General features: G+C 42.3%; 1 protein-coding gene across 1 annotated transcript; it reads left to right on the forward strand.

Moving 5' to 3' along the window:
- Positions 1-3525: 3525 nt before the first annotated feature.
- ipmkb (inositol polyphosphate multikinase b) lies at positions 3526-19303 on the forward strand. Its single transcript, XM_048232862.1, has 6 exons — positions 3526-4442; positions 6372-6457; positions 9530-9626; positions 11083-11255; positions 15476-15557; positions 15965-19303. Exons 1-6 carry the CDS (start codon positions 4238-4240, stop codon positions 16660-16662), a joined length of 1341 nt encoding a protein of 446 aa, XP_048088819.1. The 5' UTR covers positions 3526-4237; the 3' UTR covers positions 16663-19303.
- The last annotated feature ends 6697 nt before the right edge of the window (positions 19304-26000 follow it).

A 26000-nucleotide genomic window follows, 5' to 3' on the forward strand; every position in this document is an offset into this window, starting at 1 on the left:
GTTAGCCTAAAGAGTGTTATGTATCACAACAAATTAACAAAATCTTAATCATTTCACATCATGCCAAAAGAAAGCCTCATTTTAAAAATGTTAAGTACAATTTCACAATTCTGCTGGTGGAAACATACAAAGACAGAGATTTGTTTAAAGAATCGTTGACAGGAGACTATTGCAATATGGCAGAAAGTGTCCTCAGGCAATTCAGTAATCAGGAAATTACATTTGCGAATGTTTAAAGCAAACAAAAGTCGAGCCGTTGTAGCCAACCTTGTTAGAATAAGTGAACGTAGGGGGGTGCTGTGGCGCAACAGGCTATACAGAGGCCGTACCAGGTACGGGTCCAAGTGCCCACAGGGACCCAAGTTCAAATCCGACCTGCGTTCATTTCCTGATCCCACCCCTATCTCTCACTCTCCCACATCTTATCAATCTTCACTGTCCTATCCAAATAAAGGAAAAAAGCCAAAATAAAAAGAATAAGTGAACATTAGGTCTTCTGCTGTCAACTCAACATGACAGAAGTCTATTGCAATCCTCTGGCAGAAAATGTCCTCAAGCTATGACACTACGTGGATAATTCCTTTGGGGCAAATGTAAAACAGACAAAAGTCAAGCTGGTACATGTTATGGTTATGGAATTTAGCAGACGCTTTTGTCCAAAGTGACTTACATGCACACAGTGGTCTACGTGATAAGCAGGAATATGCAGTAGGCCTATCCCCAAAATCACCAGTATACCCACTTAAAATAGGCAAGACTACATCACAGTATATCCACTACATAACTACACCACATGCACATTATAATAGTTATAATTAGCAGTAAACAGTTTTTAAAAAGTTGTTAATTACACTTACCCCATCCCCTATTTTGAGTTTTTGCTCGAAATTGCACACCGCCTACTAACAATGGCCCTGTTTCCACATACTTTGACTTATATTCAAGTGCTTGACTTCTTTTGAAAGCAGAGGGCTGGTAGATTATTTTGGTACCAATAGATTGACTGTGTGATGAACTGTCAGAGAGTGGCAAAGGGTAGAATGATTTTTTAAGCGGTTTTGCACATCTCTGGAAATTACATTCTGCCCTCTTGGTCATTTATTTTGTCTTGGAAACACAACTGAGGCCCACTACCAGGTCTTGTGAATCTGTATCTCAAAGTAGATCAATATAGAATGAAATATGAGTACTTTAGACCATTATTTGCCAAGATATGCTCATGCGTTTTGTAAAGCATAAGATGGACTATGCATCTGTACCACTAATATTGGATAAAACAACATGAATGTTTTTATGGATGGATATCTACTTATTGCTTAGGGATATACACTGCAGCTAGAAAGTGAGGCACCAAAGGTGGGGGGGCATTTTTGATAAAATGTAATTGAGACATAGTAAGATTAATCTGACAATGTAAAGCACTATACAGATTGTACATGAAATGTCCCCCCCACACACACACACACCTACATGACTTTTAACACTTTCACATTCCTCTCCCTATGCTACAGACCTTTTATTTATTTTCTTATTTCATCACACGTCAAAACACACACACACACACACACACACACACACACACCACACACACACACACACACATCTGACTTTCTCCAACTTTTGCACATCTCCATAGAACTTTTTATTTATTATTTTTGATTTCTCCTCTATCTATCTACCCATGTCCTTGATTGCCTAGCCTTTCTGCCCCCCACCCCCATCCCTATCCCCAACATACACACACACAAAACACACACACTTACATCATCACTGTCATCCCCTCACATACATAACGCACACTGCTTGCTACAGTAAGCCTCCTCTACATACTTGCTGCACACTGTCCCCCCTCCCCACATACACAGCACATTGTCTTCAGGATCTTCTCCAACACACATCCTCTACATACTTACAGCACACTGCCCCCACCTACACACTACACACACACTACACACACACACACACACACAGTCACTGCTCCACTCCCCTCCCGCCCACACACACATCTTCACTGTTATCACTCACATACATCATACATACAGTACTCTGCTTGCAATATTAAGTCCCTTCATCATACTTGCAATACACTGCCCCCTACACAGCACATTGTCTCATGAGGAAGCTTCTCCAACACACATATTGCACACTGCCCTCTCCCCACATACACAGCACACTATCCCATCTCCCCTGTCATCCCCCCAACACACACACCAAGACACCTGGCAGTTGGGTTAGCCCCTTGAGCCGTGGATCTGCCCAAGGTTTCTTCCTTGGTAAGGGAGTTTTTCCTTGCCCCTGTTGCTCTTGGGTGCTCCTTGTTGGTGCCCCCCCCATCCCAATCCTCCCCCACCCCCCCTCCCCCATAAATGCACAAATAGGCTGACACCAGACATAATTTCACTGCATTTCTTACTTCCAGTAACTATATGCATGTGACAATAAACTTCCTTGTATCCTTGTATCCTTGTATCCTTGTATGTTGTCATATGGATTCCTAAGAGTTTAAATGGGTGTATAATAGTACTATGCCACATATCAATATGGTGCATACAATTCATTTAGAATGTTGGGGGAGGTTGGGGGCACTGCAATTGTCCCGCCTGCGGGACACCCGCAGTGTAAACTTAAGCCTGCAATAAGCAAATTAGTAATAATAACAGTAAAATCAATGCAATATATTTAATATCAATAATGCAAAATAAACAGAAACCATTTATATGCAAACCTATAACTCTAAAAATAATTAATTAGGTCATAAGCTGAACAGATAGTAGTTAGATTTCTCAAGTTTTTAGACCCCTCTTGAAAGACCCAAAGCTATCACAGAACATAGGCAACCCAATGGACCATGTGTAGAATAAGCGGTCTTCTGGTGATTGGGATTTTGCTCATAGTTTTTGTGGACATGTCAGAGAAAAACAATTACATCATATCCACAGATCCTTTTCCCATGCATCTTTAAGAGGAAATGTCTGTTGGGGGCATGTCCTGTTCTAAATGACTAATGACTAAATGACTGACTGATAAAATTCTAATTAGCATTTTTGTCATGCATCTACTCTCTGAAGACAAGGCTGGCATATTTTGCATGGGTAAGAGGCTTATCTAATCATTTCTGTTTAACAAACAAACAATTATTGTGGCTGATAACACCTTGCATTCCAAATGACTTGTTGACAAAATGTTCCATTTGCTCAGGCAAATAACACTAAATTGATTTTCCATTTCACGTGCTGCTGTTGTTTGTTGGTAGCTCAATGCAGTTATGGTAAGAAAATGAATTATTAATAGAGTATAACCTTGGCATAGGTCTAACTAAGGACTTTAACCTAGTTCGGTTTTGAATAAGTGACCATTTCTGCTCTGGCTTTGTACAGTCATGTAGGCATACAGTGGCATTTTTTATTTTTAAATAGCCAATCATTTATTTTAGTGTCTGTGATAAATCTTCCAGTTCTTAGCTATGGTCCTTTAGGTGGCAAATAATTGCTGCCGTAAATTTCTCCTTGCGACAGTGCTGGCATTGTCGCAAAAGGATTATCGTCAGTCCTGACGAGCAGATAGCCTGCTAGGTTGACATGCAAGCTCAGCAACCACGCTCCTGACCAAGCGATTGGTTTTCCAAAGACAACAACGTAAACCGACGATCTGAAGGGCGGACATGTCCATCGGATACAAAAGAGTTTTGTCCTCTATGCATTTTATCTGAAACTGGGGGAACACTGAGGCAAGAGAGAGCGAATCTTGTGGTTTTGCGTCAGGGGGTGCGTCACGCTACTCGCCTTCTGGGATGCGTAAGCAGCAAACAACAACGGAGCTCGCTTTATTATGCATTTGTTTTCCCAGCACTACCGAATCGTCGGCGACCGTAACAGGCTCAGGGTGCGCTCGTGTAGATTTTGGGATTACACATGGTACCGACCTCGCCTTTGTTGGTGTAATTATCGAGGCGGAGTACTCAAGTAAGGAAGTGGGATGTGGCCTGCCTGCATTTCATGTGGCTGGCTGAAATGTGGAAATTATAAAAACAGCGCTTCAGAACGGCTGCATGATCATAATTTGGTTCTCAAACACCATCTTCCTTTGAGGCAGCTCTGACTGATATCTTAGTACGACTTCGGAGACATGTCGCGAAGTCTGTTTGGATTCATTCTTACAGTATGTGAATTATAGCTAGCGAGCTTGATGTCCACTCCCATACGGACGATCCATTGAAACATTCGAGTCAACAGTTACAATGTCGACGCAGCATCGCATGATGGACACCTCGCTGGCACTGGAGAGACTGGAGATCACCGGTTCCGTGGGCAACAGAGGAACTTGTGTGCCCGGATCTGTGATGAGGGAGAAGACCGTACAGGCGGCCGCTCACACTCACCTGAATGGATGCGTGCCACTAACACATCAGGTGGCTGGTCATAAGTATGGTGTAGACAAAGTAGGTCAGTAGACTAAAGCTATTTCACCACACATCATGTCTGCCAACTACGGGTTATTGAATGGTATGTGGGCAACCACGCTTGGCCACCTCATGTTCCTCAGCTGTAGGCTACACTAAAAGGCGAATAGGTTCTCTCTCTCTCTTTCTGTGTATAAATTGGACTGTTATTAATTGCAGTCATAGAACAACATGTTGCTGTGACAATATGCTGACACCTGACACCTTTGTGATCGACCTAACTGTTTTGCAAGCCTGTGTGTGAAGAATATCGAGCAGCTTTTGCTTGTAGGCTACTACATCTCATTTGGATTTGGATCCCAGCATCAGTGGTGTAGGATTAGGCTTCATGTTATTTCACAAAAACATTAGTATGTCATGTTTGATGATGCTGTTGGTCGCTTTTTACAACACCGCTGATAAAGAAGCATTTATTCATGGGTCCAGTGAGTGGCAGCAAGGTTTTGTTAGGTTATGGCCGGTCATGATGGCTTACGTGATTTGGTCTGTTTATGTGTTATGGTCCGCAGCCTACCCTTGCCTGTAGCGAGGTTAGCTCATGGGCAGGGTACTGTGTGTGGGAGCGGTGTCCTGTGAGCTCCGAGAGGGCTCTAAGACTTGACCTCTGCTCAGATTAAATACTAATGCTGCTGGGAGCATTTCAATTCTTCGGCCAAGTGAAAGCAAGGCACTGTACTGAAGCCTGGGCAGTTCTAAGCAACACACACACACAACACACACACACACACACACAAACATTCTCTCCACATTAGAGTCCATAATCTGCAAACAGAATTCAGAAGAGTAAATTAAGAGAGAGAGAGTGAATAAGTGAGTGAGTGTGTTTGTATGTGTAAGATTGTGGAGGAGTTGCAGAAAAACAGCTGTTCAGTAGTTTTTGCAGTGACCGAAAAGTCCCTTTACCCAGTCTACGTGATTGGATTAAAGGCCTAATGTGATGACATCAGTACCAAAAATGTCATATGTCAGATTATTCTGGGCACTCAGCTAAATAGTAAATAGATGAGTCAGAAGTGTAACAAAACATTCTGCAGCACATGACAATGAAGAGCTTGTGGACTGTACAGTCTGTGATGTAATCCTCCAGACTCTGTGTGTGTGTGTGTGTGTGTGTGTGTGTGTGTGTGTGTGTGCGCGCATGTGTGTGTTCCAGCAGGACTTTATCTGCTATGTGGATTAAGTCTGTTTCTTAGATAACATCTGGACATGTTGGTGTGGTTTGTTTTTTCCCACCACTTTCTACTCGTATGCTTGCATTAGTTGGATCAAACATGTGCATGCAAATGTCCAAAAGGTCATGGCCTCATGAAGATTATGCTGTATTGGGTGTTTCCATACACTTGTTCAGCAGTTCTTCCAAGAACTATGGCTCAGCGTACTAATGTGTATTTGTACGACTAACATTTCACCACCAGAGGAAGTAGTTTAATTTGTATAATCAACTGATGTAATGTCAGGTCAAAGTACAAACCTACACACCCCGTAACCTTAGTGTTATATGACCTAGCCAATGCAGGGAAATATGCATAGGCCTATATCACTCCGTCATAGAATCAGTAGTCAAGCCCTTATTACAAGTAGCTTAAACCATAATAACAAGTTGTAATAGCCATAGTAACAAGTGGCTGTTAATATTTGAAAGGCGTTACGCCTAAAACGTTATTAGTCATGTAATTTAATGAAAATGTTAGCCTAAACAGAGAGGGTTAAAGCGGAGCTTTGGCCTAAATGTTATTCCAATCAGGCATATGGTTGCCTGATCTATTTTGGTCTATATTCTAGATTAAACGGCCACATTTACACCTCACTGTCAAACCCTGGATGAGAACTAGAGTGTGGCCTCTAAACAAACATTATTAAGGCTTGCAGACTCTTAACAATGTGTGTGTGTGTGTGTGTTATCTGGATACAGGAATTCTGCAACATCCGGATGGGACTGTCTTGAAGCAGCTTCAGCCTCCTCCGCGAGGGCCAAGAGAGATGCAGTTCTACAGCATGGTAACCACTCACCCCCACCCACTCCTACACACACACACACACACACACACACACACACACACACACACACACACACACACACACACACACACACACACACACACACCGCCCTGCTCCACCACCTCATTACGAGTTGACATTTTCACTCAGGGATTTATTTAGCTGACGTGCCCATTCACAGGGATACACTCCACAAGTGGGAGTGCGTTTATTTGTTGTGTACATGCTTTGTGTTTGTGTGTGAGTCCAAGGGTTGCATCCAAAGTGGCGTGTGTGTCTTTGTGTGCGTGCGTGCGTGCGTGCGTGTGTGTCTGTGTGTGTGTGTGTGCAAGCGGCTTTATAAAGCAGGACCTTTGTCCAAAGCAACTGACTATGCAGTTAAAAAAAAAATAGAGCAACTGTGTAGTGGTCACGCTTGGTGGAGGCATTCGTCTCACAACTTCTGAATCGGCTTGCTTACTCATCCCTCGTCCTTCCTATTGAGATATACAGCGCTAGGATTTGCTCCAAAACGCAGATTTACGCAGACCTCCGACGCAGCTGAACGGGCTCCTTTGGGACTGGCGTATTTCAAACATGCTGAGGTGTAAACACCATATACCTTCCCCCACCCACCCCATCGCTTCTCATCGGCCGACAGGGAAACCGCAAGATGGCCGAGAGCCGAGCCGTTCGAGTTGAACCCGTTGCCCTCCCCTGCAGGGCCTTTTGCTATCTGCCATGCGGAGTGGGTCATTACCGTCATTACCGCGGCCCCCCCGTAAATGCACGGTGGCAGAAGGCAGGGATCGCTTTACGGCGTGTTTGAGTTGAGTTTTATGGGATGGCGTCGTGTGTAACGTTTTCTGAGCTCGGCTGTTGGGTGGAGGTGGGGGGGCACCTTTACGGTAAAGTTGAGGAGTTGTTTATGGTTTGCGTCACATACAGCATTCCAAATGGGGGTCACCCGTGTTTAGGAGGTATTCTGGAAAAAGAAGAGTGGAAAATGTGTGGGGAGGTTGGGAGGCCATACTTCCTCCGTCTTAATGGCCCTCAATGGAGGCCTTTGGCCATCTTAAATGTTTTTTTTTTTTAAAACTTGAGTGATTGTGCCCAAGGCCTTCCCTGCCATTCAGGCTCAAACAAGCACCACTTTAAACAGACAGTCAGTGGGACAGACAGTCGGTACTTGAGGTATCCACCACAAGGAATTTGGAAGGCGGCAGTGGATGTGTGATTGTTTTTGTTATCTTTCAGCTGAAATATCCAGCATATGTTCCTCCCTCCTCTCCCCTCACTCTCACACCCACAGACACGAGGGTGGAGCGCATAGATGGAGACACAAGACAGAAGCACGACTGTGTACGGTTCTGTGTCTGAAGTGGGGCACTATTCAGACATGGGTGTCCTATACGACATACCTCCTTGTTGTTGTTGTTGTTTTGTTGTTGTGCTGTCTGCTTTGTGCGTGTCTTTCACATACCTCAGACCTTGCCAAAGTGCTTCAGGCCTTTGCATTATGCATGCATTTCCTTTTGGTATTCCCGGACAGTTGTAGTTCTCCTTCGTTTCTGTCTGAAACACAGCTACACCGTCTCACACACACACACACACACAGGTATCTAATATTAGCCTTTAAACAAATACCCACTCAGTTGTGTTAAGCATTTTCCCCCACACACACACACACACACACACACACACACACACACACACACACACACACAGGGCGAGTACACACACACATACACACACAGGGCGAGTACACACACACACACACACACACACAGGGCGAGGACACACACACATACACACACACATACACACACAGGGCGAGTACACACACACACACACACACACACATACACACACACACACACACAGGGCGAGTACACACACACATACACACACACACACACACACACACAGGGCGAGTACATACACACACACACACACACACACACACACACAGGGCGAGCACACACACACACACACACACACAGGGCGAGTACACACACACACACACACACACACACACACACACACACACAGGGCGAGTACACACACACACACACACACAGGGCGAGTACACACATGCATAAGTTGGCATGTTACTGCTGCTTCCTCTCCTCCCACATGTAGCAAGAGCCCATTTGCACACCCTCCCACATGCCCTGATCCTATTTCCACCCTCCTCCTCTTCCTCCCCCTCTTCCTCCTCCTTCGCATGGTGCCTGTCTATCTATCTGGCTTCTGGTCATGCCACGCGTTCCTCTGTCTCTCTCTCTCTCTCTCTCTCTCTCTCTCTCTCCTTTACCCACCTGCTGGGGATGCTTCCCATGGTCAGGGGAGGGACGTCCGGTTTGGTGCGCCAAGCGTGGGGAGGGCATGGATGCAGCGTGCCATGTGTGCAGAGTGCATTCTTTCATGCTGAGCCCTGTTTTTTGAGAAATGCCCAGGGTGTTATTTAATTAGGAGCTTTGCTACGCCCGACTCCCAACACCCCCACCCTGCTCGGCTTCACACCACTCGGAGACCAGCTCTGCGGCTCCGTCCGTATCCTCTCACCATCATCCCCCCCATCCACTTCCCCTGCTGAAAGCCCAGAGATACACACAACACAGTTTCACGCCTCGCAGAGCAGGCTGCTAATTTACTTAGTTTAATGCGTCGCAATTGGTTAAAAGATGTTTTTCCACCTCAGCTCTGGGTAAACATGCTGTTAGCAAATAGATTTCTTGTGTCCCAACAGGGAAACCAGAACTGATGAATTTAACCATTCCTTTTTTTTTTTTTTTTTTTTTAAACTGCTTTAGGTAACTCCTGAGCAATACTCCTACGTCTCTCTGACTTTTATTGCACCATGCTGAACCAATGCTGAGCTATAACAGCCTATGAAGCAGTATCCATTTGACTCCTTTTTGATAATGGGTTGATAATGCTATTTGAGTAGCATGTAAAAGTTATTCAAGTCATTACAAATCCACAAAGGACATTTGGAAGACTGTGTCTGATTCAGTGCATGCAATCCCACATGAGTTTAAGGAGATGTGGGGGGGGTTTATGAACGTTGTTTTCTGTGTCCACCACCAGGTCTACTCAGAGGAGAGCGTAGACCCCTGCCTGCTGGACCTGCAGAGGTATTTGCCCAAATACTTCGGCCCCTGGTCTTCACCTGATGCCCCTGCAGGTAAGAAACGTTAAGAAATGGTCATTTCCTTTCCTGTTCCATGTGTGAAATATGATGTAAAGCAGCGATAAATGAACTGTATATGAAGATAGCTGGATAGTGAATTAAAGTTCTTAATTAAAGCTGCTTTACGTGATGGAGAGGATAGGGGAGTCTGCACCCCCCCCCCATCGTGCACCCGGCGCAAGGTGGCGCAAAGCGCGACGCAAAGTTTATTCTTATCGTCCACTCAATAAAGTGTTTGTTCGCCATGCGCTCCTCTTCTATTAAAACTTGTGCCAAGGGGTGTGGTAATCAGCGACATATGATGTGGTCTAACGCTTGATCCAAAAATCGCTATCTTATACCCGCTAAAAATCATTATGCCACTGAACAAGAAAAACCTGGTCTACTGTATAGTGAAAGGCGCATATAAAGCACAGCTGAAGATGCACTGTTACGAGATGTAAGCATCAACTCCTCATTACACACATTCCAGTGGGTCCCAGAGGCTCAGGGCATGAACATGAATAATTTTGGACATGCCATTTTTAATAAAAAATATTAAAAAAGATAAAAACAATTATTTTTTTGATTCCATGTTTCTACCACATTGTCTTACAACCTTTTGGCATGTGGCAGTGTCATTTTCAGTCAGAACAAACATATTGGTCAAGAGAAAATCAACATTACATCAATATTTTCCAGGGGTATGAATCATTTTGTTCTTAACTGTACATATAGAAAATAAATGGAAATAAAAATACATGGATACAAAATGTTTGAAAATGTATGCTTCAAACATGCAAGAGACGTAGTGATGTAAGGCGAGGAGGTCAAGTGTTGCAAGTGTGAGTGTGTGTGTGTGTGTGTGTGTGTGTATGGTTTAGCTACTTTGCAGCGTCCGCCACAAGTTGGACTTCGTTGTTAGTGCCTGTTTTAGACACATTCAAGCAATGAGGCTAATAATAAATGCTGACAACCACGCGGCAGTATAGGAGTCACCTTGTGTAAGCAGGTCACCTCCATTCACATCATTTTGCCTCTGAAGTCACACACAATATTGCATTGTTTTGTCCCATGAAACCATCAGATTCCAACTAACCGTTGCGTGACAGATTAAACTGTATGAGTTGAGAACATGATATGAATACCACATGAATCTGTCGCATGATTATTGATGGTAATCGCAGTCCGTGTGGGTCTGTCTGTGTATATGTTAATGTGAGTATGTCTTATAGTCAGATATGTCTTATGTGTTTGTGTGTATTTTTCCTGTAGGTTTTTGAGCTTGTGCTGTGAGTGTGAGTAGGTACTCAAAAAGAAAATGTGGCTTATGTGCTCTGATATTTGACTGATTATGGGTTTCCTGTGTGTGTTTGTGTGTGTGTGTGTGTGTGTGTGTGTGTGTGTGTGTGTGTGCTGCGTATGTACGTGTGTGTGTGTGTGCGTATGTGTTCTTGTGTGTGATGTCTAGAGCTGTACCTGCGTCTGGAGGACGTGACGCGACGCTTCCGAAAGCCCTGCATCATGGACGTGAAGATCGGCCAGCGCAGCTATGACCCCTTTGCCTCCCAGGAGAAGCGGCAGCAGCAGATCCGCAAATACCCCCTCATGGAGGAGATTGGCTTCCTGGTGCTGGGCATGAGGGTAAGACACACACACACACACACATAGCCATGGATATAACCACACACACAGCCATGGATACACACACACACAAATACTCGCAGGGACACACACACACAAACACACAAACAGAAACACACACAAAAGAATGGATATACACTCGCAGCAGCAGTGTGGAGTTTTGGTATACTCTCTCTCTCCCCTACTCTGTCCCCTGGCTCCTGCCATTTGACTTAATGAGCCTGGGCTGGAGAGCAGGGCCGTCTCCAAAGCCCCCTCCCTCAGTCCTCCCGCCAGACTTGCTCTTTAATTACTACTCACCAAAAGGGCTGTGAGAGTGGAAGGCAGGGAACCAGGGGAAAGAAGTGCGTGTGTGTGTTTCTCTGCGAGTGTATATACATTCCTTTGTGTGTGTGTTTCTGGTTCTGTGTGTGTGTGGCTGTGTGTGTGCGTGCATGCATGTCATGCTTGCTTGCATATTTGTTTATGTCTGTATATATGTGTGTGTGTGTGTGTGTTGGCTGTCAGGAGAATGGGGGGTGGGGTGATGTGCACTGGCTTAACCCCAGAATGGTGATGATTTGCATCAAGAGCACGATGTGCTTTCATGATTAAACTCTAACCTAGAGTGAAGGAAGAGTGGTTAAAAGTTTACACACACACACACACACACACACACACACACACACACACACACACACACACACATACACAAATAGGAAGTAGACCTATTCTGTAAAAAAATAGCAATGAATACTCAGAGAAAGGCTAAATACAGTCATGCAAATACTCAATGCAAATTAAATTCCGTCTGAGAAAGGATTGTGTCAGAATGCCACATGAATATTCACTAACTCTCTACTGAGCAAGACCCCCCCTCCCACGCCCCCATTGACTTTATATGTGTCCCTGCAGACAGAGATGTTCTTTCACATATGAGATCATAAACGGTGAACTTCATGGAAGGCTGTGCATTTTGGAATATGATTTCTTACGTCCGCTTGAGCAGGGGGAGCAGATTCCGAGGTTGAACACTGCGCCGTGTGGGTTTACCTCATCCGTATAAATCTGTTTATGATTGAATCCCGTCCTTTCCCAACACCTGCGGTCCATTTTTTCAGACTTGTTTTCTTTTTCTATGCTCCATTGATTTCCATTTATTTCACAGTGACGGATCAAAAGTATACTTTATACCGTTAAATGAATATGGTGCAAATGGACTATTACTTCCACTCTGACAGTCACACAGAATTGAAACAGTTCTCACAGAGGTGCAACCTTTTCAGCTGACTTAGTAAGACAAGGAACAGATGGTTGTTTATTATACAGATTGCCAGTATGCAGGCTGTAAAGACAACACACAACTAGACAACACGCCACAACCCATCATAGATATACACACATCAATATTGAAACTGACACTAAAACGTCTAAAAAGCCTATCTCATAGAATCATTTCATAGATCTGTATGCTTGAAGTATGTTCCTGGGCCTCATTGAAGCCAGTTTGAATGGGTAGGGAAGAATTGAATACCACACGCCACTGCTGAACACGATTGACCAGTAACTCATGTACAGAATCTCGTACCTACATCTTGCTGTGCTATAAACATCTCATCTGAGTACTTCAAGTCAAGTCACATTTAATTATACATCGCATTTTTGTATGCACAGAGTGCAACCCAAAGCGCTCCACACGCAGACATCAAGACATAAACAGACAAATGAACAAATTGACAAATATAGTAAGCATACATACTTTAAGCGCATCTAGTGTTTTTTTTAAATGGTGCCTTCATGTCATGGGCAGAATGCCCATGTTTGTTTGTTTTGTTTGTCAATGTTGGTTTCAGGCAACAGGAGTAGTACATCACACCCGAACTCTCAGTTTTGGGTTTGTATCTCGGCCACGTATAGGGTCAGCTTGACCTTCTTCTACATTGTCTCTTTGTTTCTTTCTGGTAGTCTTGTTGCATGCATCGGAAGAAAAAAAAACACGTGGAACATTTTTCTTTATCTGATGACTTGTTTTAGCTTCCTTCCTTATTTATTTATTTATTTATTTTTTTTTCCCTCTTACATTAGCTTCATTATCTCTCGCACACATAGTCGCATCATCTGTAGAACGCGGGGCAGAGGCAGGGGGTCTTCTTGCCCCTCTGGGGTTAGCGCAGGGGCAGGGATGTTAGCTTTATCAGTTAAACAGGATGCTCTTTTCTCGCAGCCTCCCTAAGGACCCTTTCCACCGCAAACCTCCCTTAGTTTAAACACAGTCCACAGGGGAAGACTCTAGTTTGTAGTTCACCAAAGTGAAGGGTGTTTTTTTACTTTCCTAAATGGCTAAATGGCTATGTGTTGGATGTACGTACATTCACAGGTTTGGGAATTCTTGAGCTAATGGAAGTCGATTACAAAACATCATGCGACGGCATTCGCTTGTAGACATCCGTGTGCTTGCATTGCTGTTCATGAGCAAGTCGTTTGGTTGAATATCTTGTCCCTCTGAGCTAAACTTTGATTTAGAAGGAACCTGAGTACAATAAAGAGGCATGGTCTGCACTTCCCGATCACTCAACATCCAATTGAAAAAAAAAAACAAAATGGCTCACAAAAGAGTAGCCAGCTTGAATGTCAGCTGGACCGGAGGGACCACATGCTATTGTGCATATTGAGGGCATACTATACAACACCATTAAAACCTGTGCGTGCAAAGTCACAAACAGGTTTTACAGGAATATTACGAATAAACAGCCTGAAGTTCTAGTTCTCTGCAAACATGTATGGTCACTAAGGGTTAAGCAATTAGGCAATTTACAATGTTTACACAAACATTTTCAAATATAGCAGTTCAAACAAAACAAAAAAAATCCTTTGTTTAGCGCTTGTTAATCCTTTGTTCTGCCCATCCTTGCCGAGGGATGGGCAGAACAAAAGACCCGAGGCAGAAGATGAAGTGATTGGAGCGAGGGATGGTTAAAAGAGGGAGCTCTCTGGCACGAGGCCCTGTCTATTTCCCACCGCGGGAGAGAGAGAGAGAGAGAGAGAGAGAGAGACCGCTCATCAGTAACCCATCTCCCTCCACTCCATCTAGTTTGGTCAAGTGGCGCGGGTGAAGCGACCCATTAGCACTAATTGCCCCTTCATGATAGGGAGTGAGATGGAGAGGAACTCCCTGTACACACACTCACTCAAATAAATAAGCACACGAGAGTACACACACACACACACATTCCAGTGAGGGGTCCCAGAGGCTCAGGGCATGAATATGAATTTTCTCCTCTAATCCCCTTTTAGCCTTAGTTAAAGTTGCACCCCTTGTGAGATGAATAATACATTTTTTTCCAACGAAAGTTTGGCACTCTTTTTAATTTATTTATTTCAGTTGATTTTCATGCACCGCCACTTGGAGGAGACATTCCCCATGTTGGTTCAAAGTGCATCTGCACTTTTCCATTTGCTTTCACCACTTTCCCTACACTTGTGAAGGTGGCGCTCAATGGTGTTTTAAGCCCCCACCGTCGACTTCAAGGCAGCGCTGCGACCGTCGACTTCAAGGCACCTAATCCTAACCCTAACCCTTGCCTAACCCTAGTGCCTTCCGTGCAGTGCTGCCTGGAAGACGCCGTTGGGGGCTTAAAACACATTCTGAGTGTGTGAGCCAAACACATTTTGAGTTGTGTTTATGTAAAACATTAAGATTCAAGATGACTTATTACATCTCATTGTAAAATCTTTGGTTTCAGTTTTCAACATGGTCTGGTTTCAACAATAAATTATCAGGGTTCCCACGGGTCATGGAATTTCTGGAATATCATGGAATTTTAGTCCAGAAAAAAAAAAAAGTCCAGACATGGAAAGTCAGACATGGACTTTCCATTGCAAAAGTCCAGACATGGAAAGTCAGGGAATTTCATCATTTTTGTTTAACATTTATACGTTATACAAAATACATTAATACAAATATATTTCCACGCAGAATTAGATAGATACTTTATTGATCCCCAGGGGAAATTCAAGGTCTCAGCAGCATACAGACAACACAAACACATTCTTTAACAGCAGAAAGAGTAATTAAAGTATATAATACAGTATAAAAACACAACTAAGAAATAAGGACAGGTGAATTGGTGTATATCAGGTTATTTACATGACTAGTGAGCAAAGAGAAAATGTGTGTGTGTGTGTGTGTGAGAAGGTTTGTTCATTCTTTCTTTCTTTCTGTCTTTTTCCCCTCTCTGTAGGTGTACAAACTGGACTCCGATACCTTTGACACGTATGACCAGCACTTTGGCCGAGGTCTTGATCAGGATACTGTGAAAGAAGGTAAGGGCTGATTCCACTGGCAGTTAAAAAAGTAACTAAAAAGTTTAACAACTTTGATGCCTGAACATCAAATTCCAAACTGAATTGATCTCCCACTTAGGTGTCATGTCTGTGTACAATACGTCTCTATCTGGCCTGTGCTGGGAAGGATTTTTATCTCACTTTCCCAATCAATTAATCCTTTTAAACTGATGCGAGGAAGATAAAAATGTGTAATTTACTGTCATGTCACTTAATTCTGATTAATGGCGAAGTGATTTTGCTTTTTCATGATTGATTGATAGATACTGCCCTTGGCCATGATCGGCAGTAATAAAGCTCAAGTAAAAACATTAGTCTGTCATCATTCATATCATCCATATTTCTTTCTTTTTTTCTGTCTCTCTCCTCCACCCCCTCTATTTAAGGCCTCTCTAAGTTCTTCCACAACGGTGAGCGTCTGCGTAAAGATGCGGTAGTGGAAAGCGTGCTTAAGGTGCAGCAGATCTTGGGCTGGTTCGAGGAGCAGAAACGCTTCCACTTCTACGCCAGCTCGCTCCTGTTTGTCTACGAGGGCTCGCCGCCTCCCGCAGTAACCGCCGGCACCACCAGGGGCACCCAGGAGCCACTCAGCCCCGGGGGCGGCGATGGTGATGGTGGTGGTGGTGGTGGTGGTTGTGGTGAGAGACAGGTAGTCCTTGAGTACAACAACAACATTGAGCAGAGCCTGTCCACCATGTACGCCCTCCACAAGCAAGCCTGCACCCGGCAGCACCACGGCGCCATGATGCCCGACAATGGGGCCTGGAGGCACCCAGCGACAGTCGCCCAGCAACCGAATGGCAACCGCATCCCCCACGGGCTGGAGATGCTGAGCCAGGAGGGAGTGGACGGAGGAGACCGCGAGCACCATAACGGAGCGGAGGAAGAGGAGGGCAGTGGGGGGAGGAGGAGGAGGAGGAAGACGCCAACGAGAGGGGTCAAGGCCGGCGGAGAGGAGGTAGAGGTGAGGATGATCGACTTTGCCCACGTCTTTCCCAGCGAGAGCTGCGACGAGGGCTACATCTACGGCCTGAAGAACCTGATCCGGGTTCTCCAGGAGCTACTGGAGGAGGTGGGAGAGTAGCAGCTCAACACAGGTCTCACCTTTTGGGACTCAAATCTCACTCTCTCCACTCTCTCTCTCACACACACACACACACACACACACACACACACACACACACACACACACACACACACACACACACACACACACACACACACACACACACGCACGCACAGACCCCTCTTTGTGAAAAGTCCTATCCTGTGGCACACGTTTGTCTGTCCAGTTGTACATGGAGGCGTGGTAGTGGCCCCACACACACACACACACACACACACACACACACACTCCCCTTGCCCTAAACCTCTGCACTATCAGCACTCAAACGGAAGGCATTTCCTTTATTGGTCTTATATATTTGTTTTTGTGTGTTTGTGTGTGTGTGTGTGTGTGTGTGTTTGTGTGAGAGAAAGAGAGAGTATTTGTTTGTATGTCAGTTGGTTTGTTCTTTTCCGTTTATACATTTGTCAGTATCTTACTCAGGTAAAATGATATTTGTGTATCGGTCCTTGGCAAAGGTGAATTATTTCCCGCCAAGCTTGCAGTTTGTCTCACTGTAACCTTTGACACTTTGCTTCCTAGTGCTCTTGTTCTAGTGTTTTTAAGAAGACTTTATTTTAACCAAGTGTTTTTCTTTCCTGTTCAAAGGTCACAATTAGGAATGTGTGTCTCTTTTGTCCCATATTTGTATTTGCTGCCAAATTGACCCTGTCTTCTCAATCAAAAACCCTTTTGATGGTAAAAATTGGTGAGGGTAGAAATAAATGTTAACGTTTTTTTTAATTATTATTATTATAATTTACTCACTTACGTACTTATCATTTGTATATACCATTTATACAAACAGTTAACCTGGTTTGTGTAGCTCATACCCTACATTATATGCAGCTTTGATGGTTATAAAAATGATATAAAGAATATCAGGAGACTTGGTTTTAAGAAATGCAATCTAGAATGTCCCTCTTGTTGATACAGAGGCACTGCCAAAGGAGTTTAGGTTGGTTGAGGTGTATGCAACAGAATGTTACTGATTTTTGGTCACCCCTCATGCAATCAGCGGTTAATTTACTCACAGTGCTGCCCAGAACTGTCATTGGTGGGGGTTCATTACTCCAAAAAAAACTGAAGGTACACATTTTTGTGTGAGAAGAGCCGTACAGTTTCATCACGTTAAAGCTTTTCCCAAGCAATTTAAAAAATGAAAACAAATTATTGAGGCAGACCATGCAGACATTACTGTTTTACATTTTTGAATTTTCTTTTAAATGCGGCAAGGAAAGCCAGAGTGAAGTGAAAGAAGGAGGGGCACATGGATTTCTGCTTGAAATGTTGGTGACAGAAAAAAAATACTATTTAATTTAAATGTAATGTGATGTAATGCATAAGTATGTTTTAAAGACAGGAATGGCCATTGAATTCTATGATTAGTCTGAACTGAAATGCTTGTATGTTGGTCAAACAACATGACAAATTGATTTAAGCTATAAAATATATCTTTAAGTTCATGATATCCTTACTTATATCCTTGCTGTGTTCAGAGCAGTGTGTCATTGCAGCTAGTTATGTCATGTCAGTGAATGTCAATATCTCAAAACATCTCAAACCCTTACTTTAGTGTGAATGCAACAGGTAATTTTGATGTCTTAAAAAAAAATAATTCCGATTATATATTTTTTTTTTTTTGTTATGATTTTTAAAGATTATATTTTCGGTGTTTATCTTCATTTACTGTTGTTTTGTTTTCTGTTGCCAGTATATGCACCTAGGGTCACCTCACTGTTCTTTGTGTGAAACAAGGATTTTATTTGAGCTTGTAGCCATTTGAAACATAATTTTAGTTGGTAACATTCCTGATTGTGTGTGCCTGTTGAAACTTTAAAAAGCATCTCGCAAAAAAAATGAAATAATTTAGGAATTCTGTGCCCTTTGAGGGCATCTTACAAACTGCCTTGGTGCCTCTTGGAATAGTGCAAAGTTATTTCTACAGCTTAGAATTTCAGAATAAAATGAAAATAGATAAGGCAGTTGCAATAAGAGGTTCCAGTATGCAAGGACTGAACTTAAATAAGCCCTCGTATACTGCATCTTAACTTCAGTTGAAAACATACTTTTTTTTATCTGACAGCACTTTATTGAAAAAGGCCGAGACATCAGAGCAACATGGCACAAGATATAAACACTAACAGTTTGTTGTTTCAATGGTAAATCAGCGCCACTTGCCTGGTTGACCAGGTTTTGATTTGGATGGGAAGTTTTGCTGTCATACTGCACAGAATGTAATGCATTTTAATTGCCAAACTATCTGATATAATTCTGACCAGAGGTGCATCTTTATCCAAAGCATTGCCGTGCATCATTGTGCAACCATGGCAACACAGAAGTCATGCCCTAAGTGAATGTGCACCACTGGTTGCGAGGTTTTGGTTTGGGAACAGCATTTTCTCTCACTGATTCTCCTTAAAGATAATTTTGTTCCCCAGATTTAGTGTCAACAACAAATTTAACACAAGTAATGAAACACAAGAAAGAAAGGCTGATCTTAAGTGGATGTCATACCTTGACGTCTGTGTAAAGTCATTTTTCTTATTGTACATGATGCCCATGTTGCTCTTACCATGTCATGTTGTATGATGGCCATCAGATAAAGGCTTTATCTTTTCCTCTTGTGTTTCCATCTATAGCAAATGTCAGTTAACTGAAGTATCTTGTTTACATTCCAATTATATTTTGCTGGCTAATAGTGTATTTATGCATCTTCTGTATCGTCGCCAGTTATAATCCTATGAATTTTGGCTGGTCATGCACTGAGTCTGGTTAATAACCCCATGTTGAAATCCTCCCTTTTTTGTACTGTGAACAAACCCATTGCTTGTGTTGAACACCGTGAACTTGGAAATAAGCCTGGTGTTTTAGTGCATTTCCTTGGTGTGCATCTATTCGTGTCACTTACCATGTTGATGTGTACAATTTATCAAGGAAAGTCCAGGAAAGAATTTGTCATTTGTGGTTGTCGCAGTATGCAGTATGGAAATACCTTAAAATGGAAGCAGGTTATCATTTCCATTTCTCTGTAGCATATTAAGCAACATTAGTAGTGACATCTTTCAAGGCCTTTTGGAGTTCATTGGAAAAACAGACACAGGTGTTCCTTAATACAGCAATGACGTTTTAGCTGGATTGGGTCAGTTTGCTCATGGAGTCACAGCAGTCATCACAGATGTAACAAGTTTGCCATTTGCTAGGTAACTTGAGGTACATTTTGTGTTTAAGGAGCTCAATGTCCTGATTGACTTTTATCAGACCTTTTTTGCTACTAAATTCCAACTGCACTAAAATGTTGGGGGGGACTGATAAAGTCTTAGCTAAAGTCATTGCACTCTCACTCAATTAGAAACTGTGCCAGTCTTTGCTATTGCATTCATGTATCTCATATTTTACTTTTAACAGTTTCAATGAATTATTTGTACACTGGATTTTACAATGAACAGTCAGGTTCTCAACCAATCATGGCAGCATCACTAAATGTGTGGGTACAACTAAACCAAAAATGAAAAGCCAGACTTGGCAGCACAAGTTATAGATGGAGTGAGGCATACTAACAGTGAATCTCTGACTTGGAAGACTCTTTGGTCCTGAAAGGTGTGGGTTTTTGAACATTCTAACATAAGATTCTGTTCCGCAACAATTGAAGGTTCTAAAATTCTATGTTGAATTCAGTGAACCCAGATATTTTTCAGAATGTTCATTTTTCAACATTCCATTCACACCGGTGTGATGGTTCACCTTTAAGGGTTAACATGAAAGTGGCCCTAAGGTTCAGACTTGACTGTACTGCACGTCATGAACAATGACATGACTGACTAAGCAAGATGGGATCTACAAAATAACAACATGGACGCTAGAGAATCGAGGACTTTTTTGAGTTTCCAAGTCAGACGTTTTTTTTTTTGCCACGCATTTAGTTGTGCTCCTGAATTTGCAAACCAATCATCTGGGCTTTGAGTTGGTAATCTGTGTTGTCCTTTTTTAAAAAAAAAAAACCTCTTTTGTGCATTTCACAGTTGGTGAAATCTCTCTGCTCCTATATAGCACATCTTATAGAGAGCAGTAGGGGTAGAGGATCTTTTTGTGTCTGCTGTTGTTCCTTAAGTACATAGCAAGTGAGCTAATCATCACCTTTTTTGTAAATGAAGTATTGTAACATGTTCAAATGTACTATTTAGATGGATATAATAATGGACAAAGTAATACATGTATATTTGGGCAAATTATAATTACTAATAAAAACAAATTCCTAATGACCATGTTATAAACTTTGTGAGTTTTCTGTGTTGGACATGTGTACCTGACTATAATGATTTGTGGTATTCCCCCGTTGTGCCTTTTGAGCCTATAAAAATTATTCTATATTTCCTGTTTTACTGCTTTTATAAATGGAATCGATCAATTTAATTTGGCTTTTTTTTACTATAATTTACAATAAACCCTCTTTTATGTCAAAGTGAAAGCAGATTTCTAAAGTAAGGTTAATTAATTAACCCCAAAAAAAAAAAAGTGACAGACTTCAACAGCAGTCCAGTTGATTAGTGTTAGTAGTCTCACTATTAGTGAGATCTTCGTCTGGAACGCCCATTCACAGGTCAATCAGTATTCCTGTCTACAATTCCACAATTAGGACAAAAGAAAACTCCAAACAACTCAGAGAAAAGCATAAGAGAGCGGAATGATACAAAACAAATGAACATCCCTTGGAGTTCAGTGAAATCCATCATAAAGGAATGTAAGGAATATGGCAAACGTGCAAATCTGCCTAGAGCAGGCCATCACCATAAACTGAGTGACTGTTCAAGAAGAGTACTGGTGGGGGAGGCCACCAAGGTATCTATGACAACTCTGAAGAAGTTAAAAGCTTCAGCAGCAAAGATGGGAGAAACTGCACACTCAACTATTGCAGAGTTCTTCACCAGTCAAAGATCTTTTTAAATCTCGACTAAAGTTCGAAAGACATGGGAGACTCCAAGGTCAAATGGAAGAAGGTTCTTCAGTCTGATGAGACCAAAATCAAGCTTTTTGGCTATCAGACTAGATGTTTGACGGACACCAACGCAACATCCCTAATTTGAAGCGTGGTGGTAGCATCATGCTGTGGGGATGCTTCTTGACAGCAGGCCCTGGAAGCTTGTAAAGGTAAAGTTAAAATTAATTCAGCAAAGGAAATGGAAAACCTGGAGGACAATCTGATTCAGTCTGCAAGAGAACTATGATTTGGAAGAAGATTTATTTTCCAGCAAGACTGAACTGAGCTGAGGCATACAGTGAGAAACTACATAGAAATGGTTTAAAGACAAATAGGTAAATGTTCTGGAGTGGCTGACTCAAAAGCCTCTCAATCATATAGAACATCTGTGGCTGGACTTGAAAAGTACTGCTTTCACTTTGACTTAAATTAAATTGATCAAGATTCCATTTATAAAAGCAGTAAAAGGGGAAATAGCCAAGGGGGTTCAATAGTTTTTTTATAGGCACTGTAACCCCAAGTTGCTCCGGGGACAATGGCCCTTGTAATATAACTGACAAGTCGCTTTGGATAGAAGTGTCTGCTCTGCTAAATGAATACATGTAAATGTAATGATATGCATTTGCTAGTTTGGCTCTGTGATTGGACAAACCTATGGGTAGGCCTACCACACATTTAAGAGTGCTGTGGTGTATAGACTACCTTTTGAGAAAGAAAATGGAAAGAGTCTGGCAGAGCTTTACCTCGGGCACTGACACCTGCACAATGTATTACCTGTGAGTGCCTGTTTGACAGGGAGACTATGAGCAACAACGTTCGCTTGGGGACCCAATTTGAATACCATTCTCCGGCAGAAACCACAAGACAAGTTGATTAATTGACTGATCGCCTCCTCCATACCTCCACTTTCACATACACACAAACACACTTGTTAGTGATTGAGTGAAACCGTGGGACTTCAGGACTTGGTGAACAGTTTTTGAGGGGTGATGGATTTAGACCTGCCATATTGAATGGAAAATTAAATCTGTTATCAATATTCGTGTTGTTGTTGATGGCCCATTCTAGCCTGGTCTGAAATGTGTCCTGCTGTGCATTAAAGCAATAGGTCTACACCTTCATTGAACTAGTGAGGGTGGGTATTTATCAGTCATAATGAAATTGTTATGTAGCCTACCTATCGGCCATAGTAGCCTAATGACACAAATTAAACAAATGGTTTCCCAGAGAGGCCAATAGCCCCCCCCTCTACATTATTTGATTCCATTTAAACTATTTACGCTACTGAAGAAAGGCAGTAAAATTACGTCTTCCTCACGGCGGCGCCATTACGCTTCCTATGATAGGCTACTACTACACCATCCATTTCAGACCAACACTGCTGTCAATTCTGTGGTATAAGGTGGCTTAGTGTGGCTAATAGTTTCTTATGTTTCTAAAGCGCATCTTCGTATCATGTAACCCTACCTGTCCTGATTAATAGCCTCTAGCCTCCACGTCTCGCTGGTTTAATTGTCCACTATGATGGACTTCAGAGCAAAAGTGGCTTGCCTCAGGAAATGAGCATTGGGCACGGGAATGGGAATTCAAGTAATAATGCACCTCGGGTCTCGCAGGTAAAGTGAACTTAACTTCACTGAAGCAGGCTATATAGGCTAGTTTTTATCTCATGGCAGAGCTAATTGAGTCATTCAATCCACTTCATGTGTAACTCATATTCTTCAATTTAGTTTATTAATCACCCTAGCAGTAGGCTAGGTTAGATCAAACTTTTACCAAAGTCTCCAAAGGTCATTTTGATTAGGGCTATAGGCCTGTGGAAGGTCTATTGCACTGTGTGTGTGTGTGTGTGTATGATCAGAAAGAGATGTCAGTCAGCCCACATGGCATGTAAACAGATTATGTAAAATATGTATTAGTAAACATTCATGACAGTGGCATGTTGGAAGTATGGAAACACCAAAAGTAGGCCTAAGCTGTGCAGATATGCAGATATAATCCACACTGTGAATTGTGTGAGGATATGATAAACCTTAAATTATAGATCTACCCATATTCATCCAATAATATATTCCATCTGCCATAGGTATAGGCACACTCTCAGTGACCCCAGTACAAACACCCCCACTTTATCTTGCTAGCTGACATAGCCATACAGCATTCACTTTTCCATATCCTTTTTAACGGCAATAAACATTGTCTGCCTTATATTCTTTGACAACTGCATTTCCCATATAAGATCATGTGTCGTCTGTTTTATGTGCTGCTATTCTAGAAAAGGATTTCCCCTCTAGCGACAGTAAACTAACTGAAATGGCCAATCTAAATCATCACTGACTGACTCAAGCCATGATTTGGGATTTTATTTTTCTAGTTGTTATCACATTTTGGGTTGTTTGTTTTTGTTGTTATTGTTGTGGTGTTTTTTGTTCAAACTTGCAGCTGTGCTCTTGGTTCTGTGAAAAGATAGCCATATTAATTCAGTCTTGAATGTTGGAGCTCGTATGAGGCCTGTCTTGTCCCATCTGTTTACATTCTGTGTAACCCTCCCGAGTAGCCGGTGGAAAAATGCTTGAGGGAGCACCAGATTATGAGATATTTAGTAAATAAAACAGATGCTTCCTGGTCGCAAAATTATGTCTCCAAAGGCATGCAAACTCCTCAGAGGCCTACATCTAACGGGCCACGCTGGACAAATCCCTCCCCGCTGGGAGTGTTGATGTATGCAAACAGAGAAATGGTATTTATGTTTAGGAATTCAAGCATTTTTCCACCAAGTACATCAAAATCACTTCACGCTTCACGCTGTATCTTGTAATTTAAGGGTACATGAATTATCATGAATTCATGCATGAATTCATTCATGATATATGTATTACTTCATTCTTTAATATCTCATGAATCATCAGGAATTGACACGAGTTGACAGTTTGTCATTCGTGACCTCATACATGAACAGAACATCACCTAAAGCATAAGGTACGGTGTGCACATCATTATGGATTATAATTTATTAAGCATGATCATGATTATTTCTTTTTCTGCCAAAAATGGTCATCGTTGCTCAAATTCTGATTTGAACATAACTTTGCAGTTCTCTAAACTTATCCACCACTTTAGCTGAGGGGCCACAGACATGATGAACTCATGAGCAATTAACCTTAAATTCATGTAATCATGATAATCATGCTTAAGAAATCATAAATCATAATTATGTACCCATCATACCTAATGCTTTAGTTGATGTGTTGTTCATGCATGAGGTCATGAATGAGAGACTATGAACTCATGTCAATTCCTTATGATTCATAAGATATAAAGGAGTGAAGTAATGCATGGATCATGAATTAATTCATGCATGAATTCATGCATTCAAAATTAACATGGGCAAGCATGTTAAAGGTAAAGGATTATCAGATTAATAGGTGCATGGGACTGGCAGCCTCACTGAGAGAGATTAAGACGAGGTGATTTCCTAGGCAGCTAGGTATTGATTTGGGACTATATTGGGAGCAGAGATATCACGCAACACATGAGTACCTTGTCTCACTCATCACTGCACGGACAATCTCTACGACCAAGTAGCAGTGCTTCGCCCCAATATAATCCCAAATCAATACCTGCCTAGGAAATCGCCTTGTCTTAATCTGCATTGCCATTTGTACTCGTTATGAATATATGCAGGCCACAAGAAGTAATTAGGGATTTTTTTTGTTGTTGTTGGCTCACTTTTACTCACAACATGCCATCCGGCGCCGAGAGACTCCATTCACTATGCTAAGCTAAGCTAGCGATAGAGCTGCTGGACTAAGACAATGCATGCACGGAGACAAAAATGCTTTTGCTCACTTATGCTCACTTATAACTCTAGGAGAGATGGAGAATAACCCAATTTCGTAAAACGGTGGCGTGTCCCTTTAAAGGTAAAGGCTATCAGATCAACAGGTGCAACATGGGCAACCTCACTGGATGTGGCTACAAGAGGGAAATCACCGGACTGAACAGAAGGGGTAATGCACATTTGAAGACAAACAGCCAAAGAAAACCCAGGTGAAATGCAAGGTCACTTTTCGGTCACTTTTTGGACAACATTGGGCTCCTTGGAGGACTACTGTTGAAAATAAAACAATAAAACATTTTTAAAAAAGCCAGACTAGAATTTGCTAAAAATGCATGTTGTCAAGTCACAATCCTGTTGACTAATGAGATGAAACTGGAGCTTTTTGGCAAGTCACATCAACTCTATATTCACAGACAAAAAACAGAAAGTGTCAAAACACCATACCTATTTTGAAAAATGGAGAAGGCTCGGTTATGTTTTGGTGCTGCCCAGGATACC

Source organism: Alosa alosa, chromosome 22, assembly GCF_017589495.1.
Source record: "Alosa alosa isolate M-15738 ecotype Scorff River chromosome 22, AALO_Geno_1.1, whole genome shotgun sequence".
Classification (NCBI taxonomy): Eukaryota; Metazoa; Chordata; class Actinopteri; order Clupeiformes; family Clupeidae; genus Alosa; species Alosa alosa.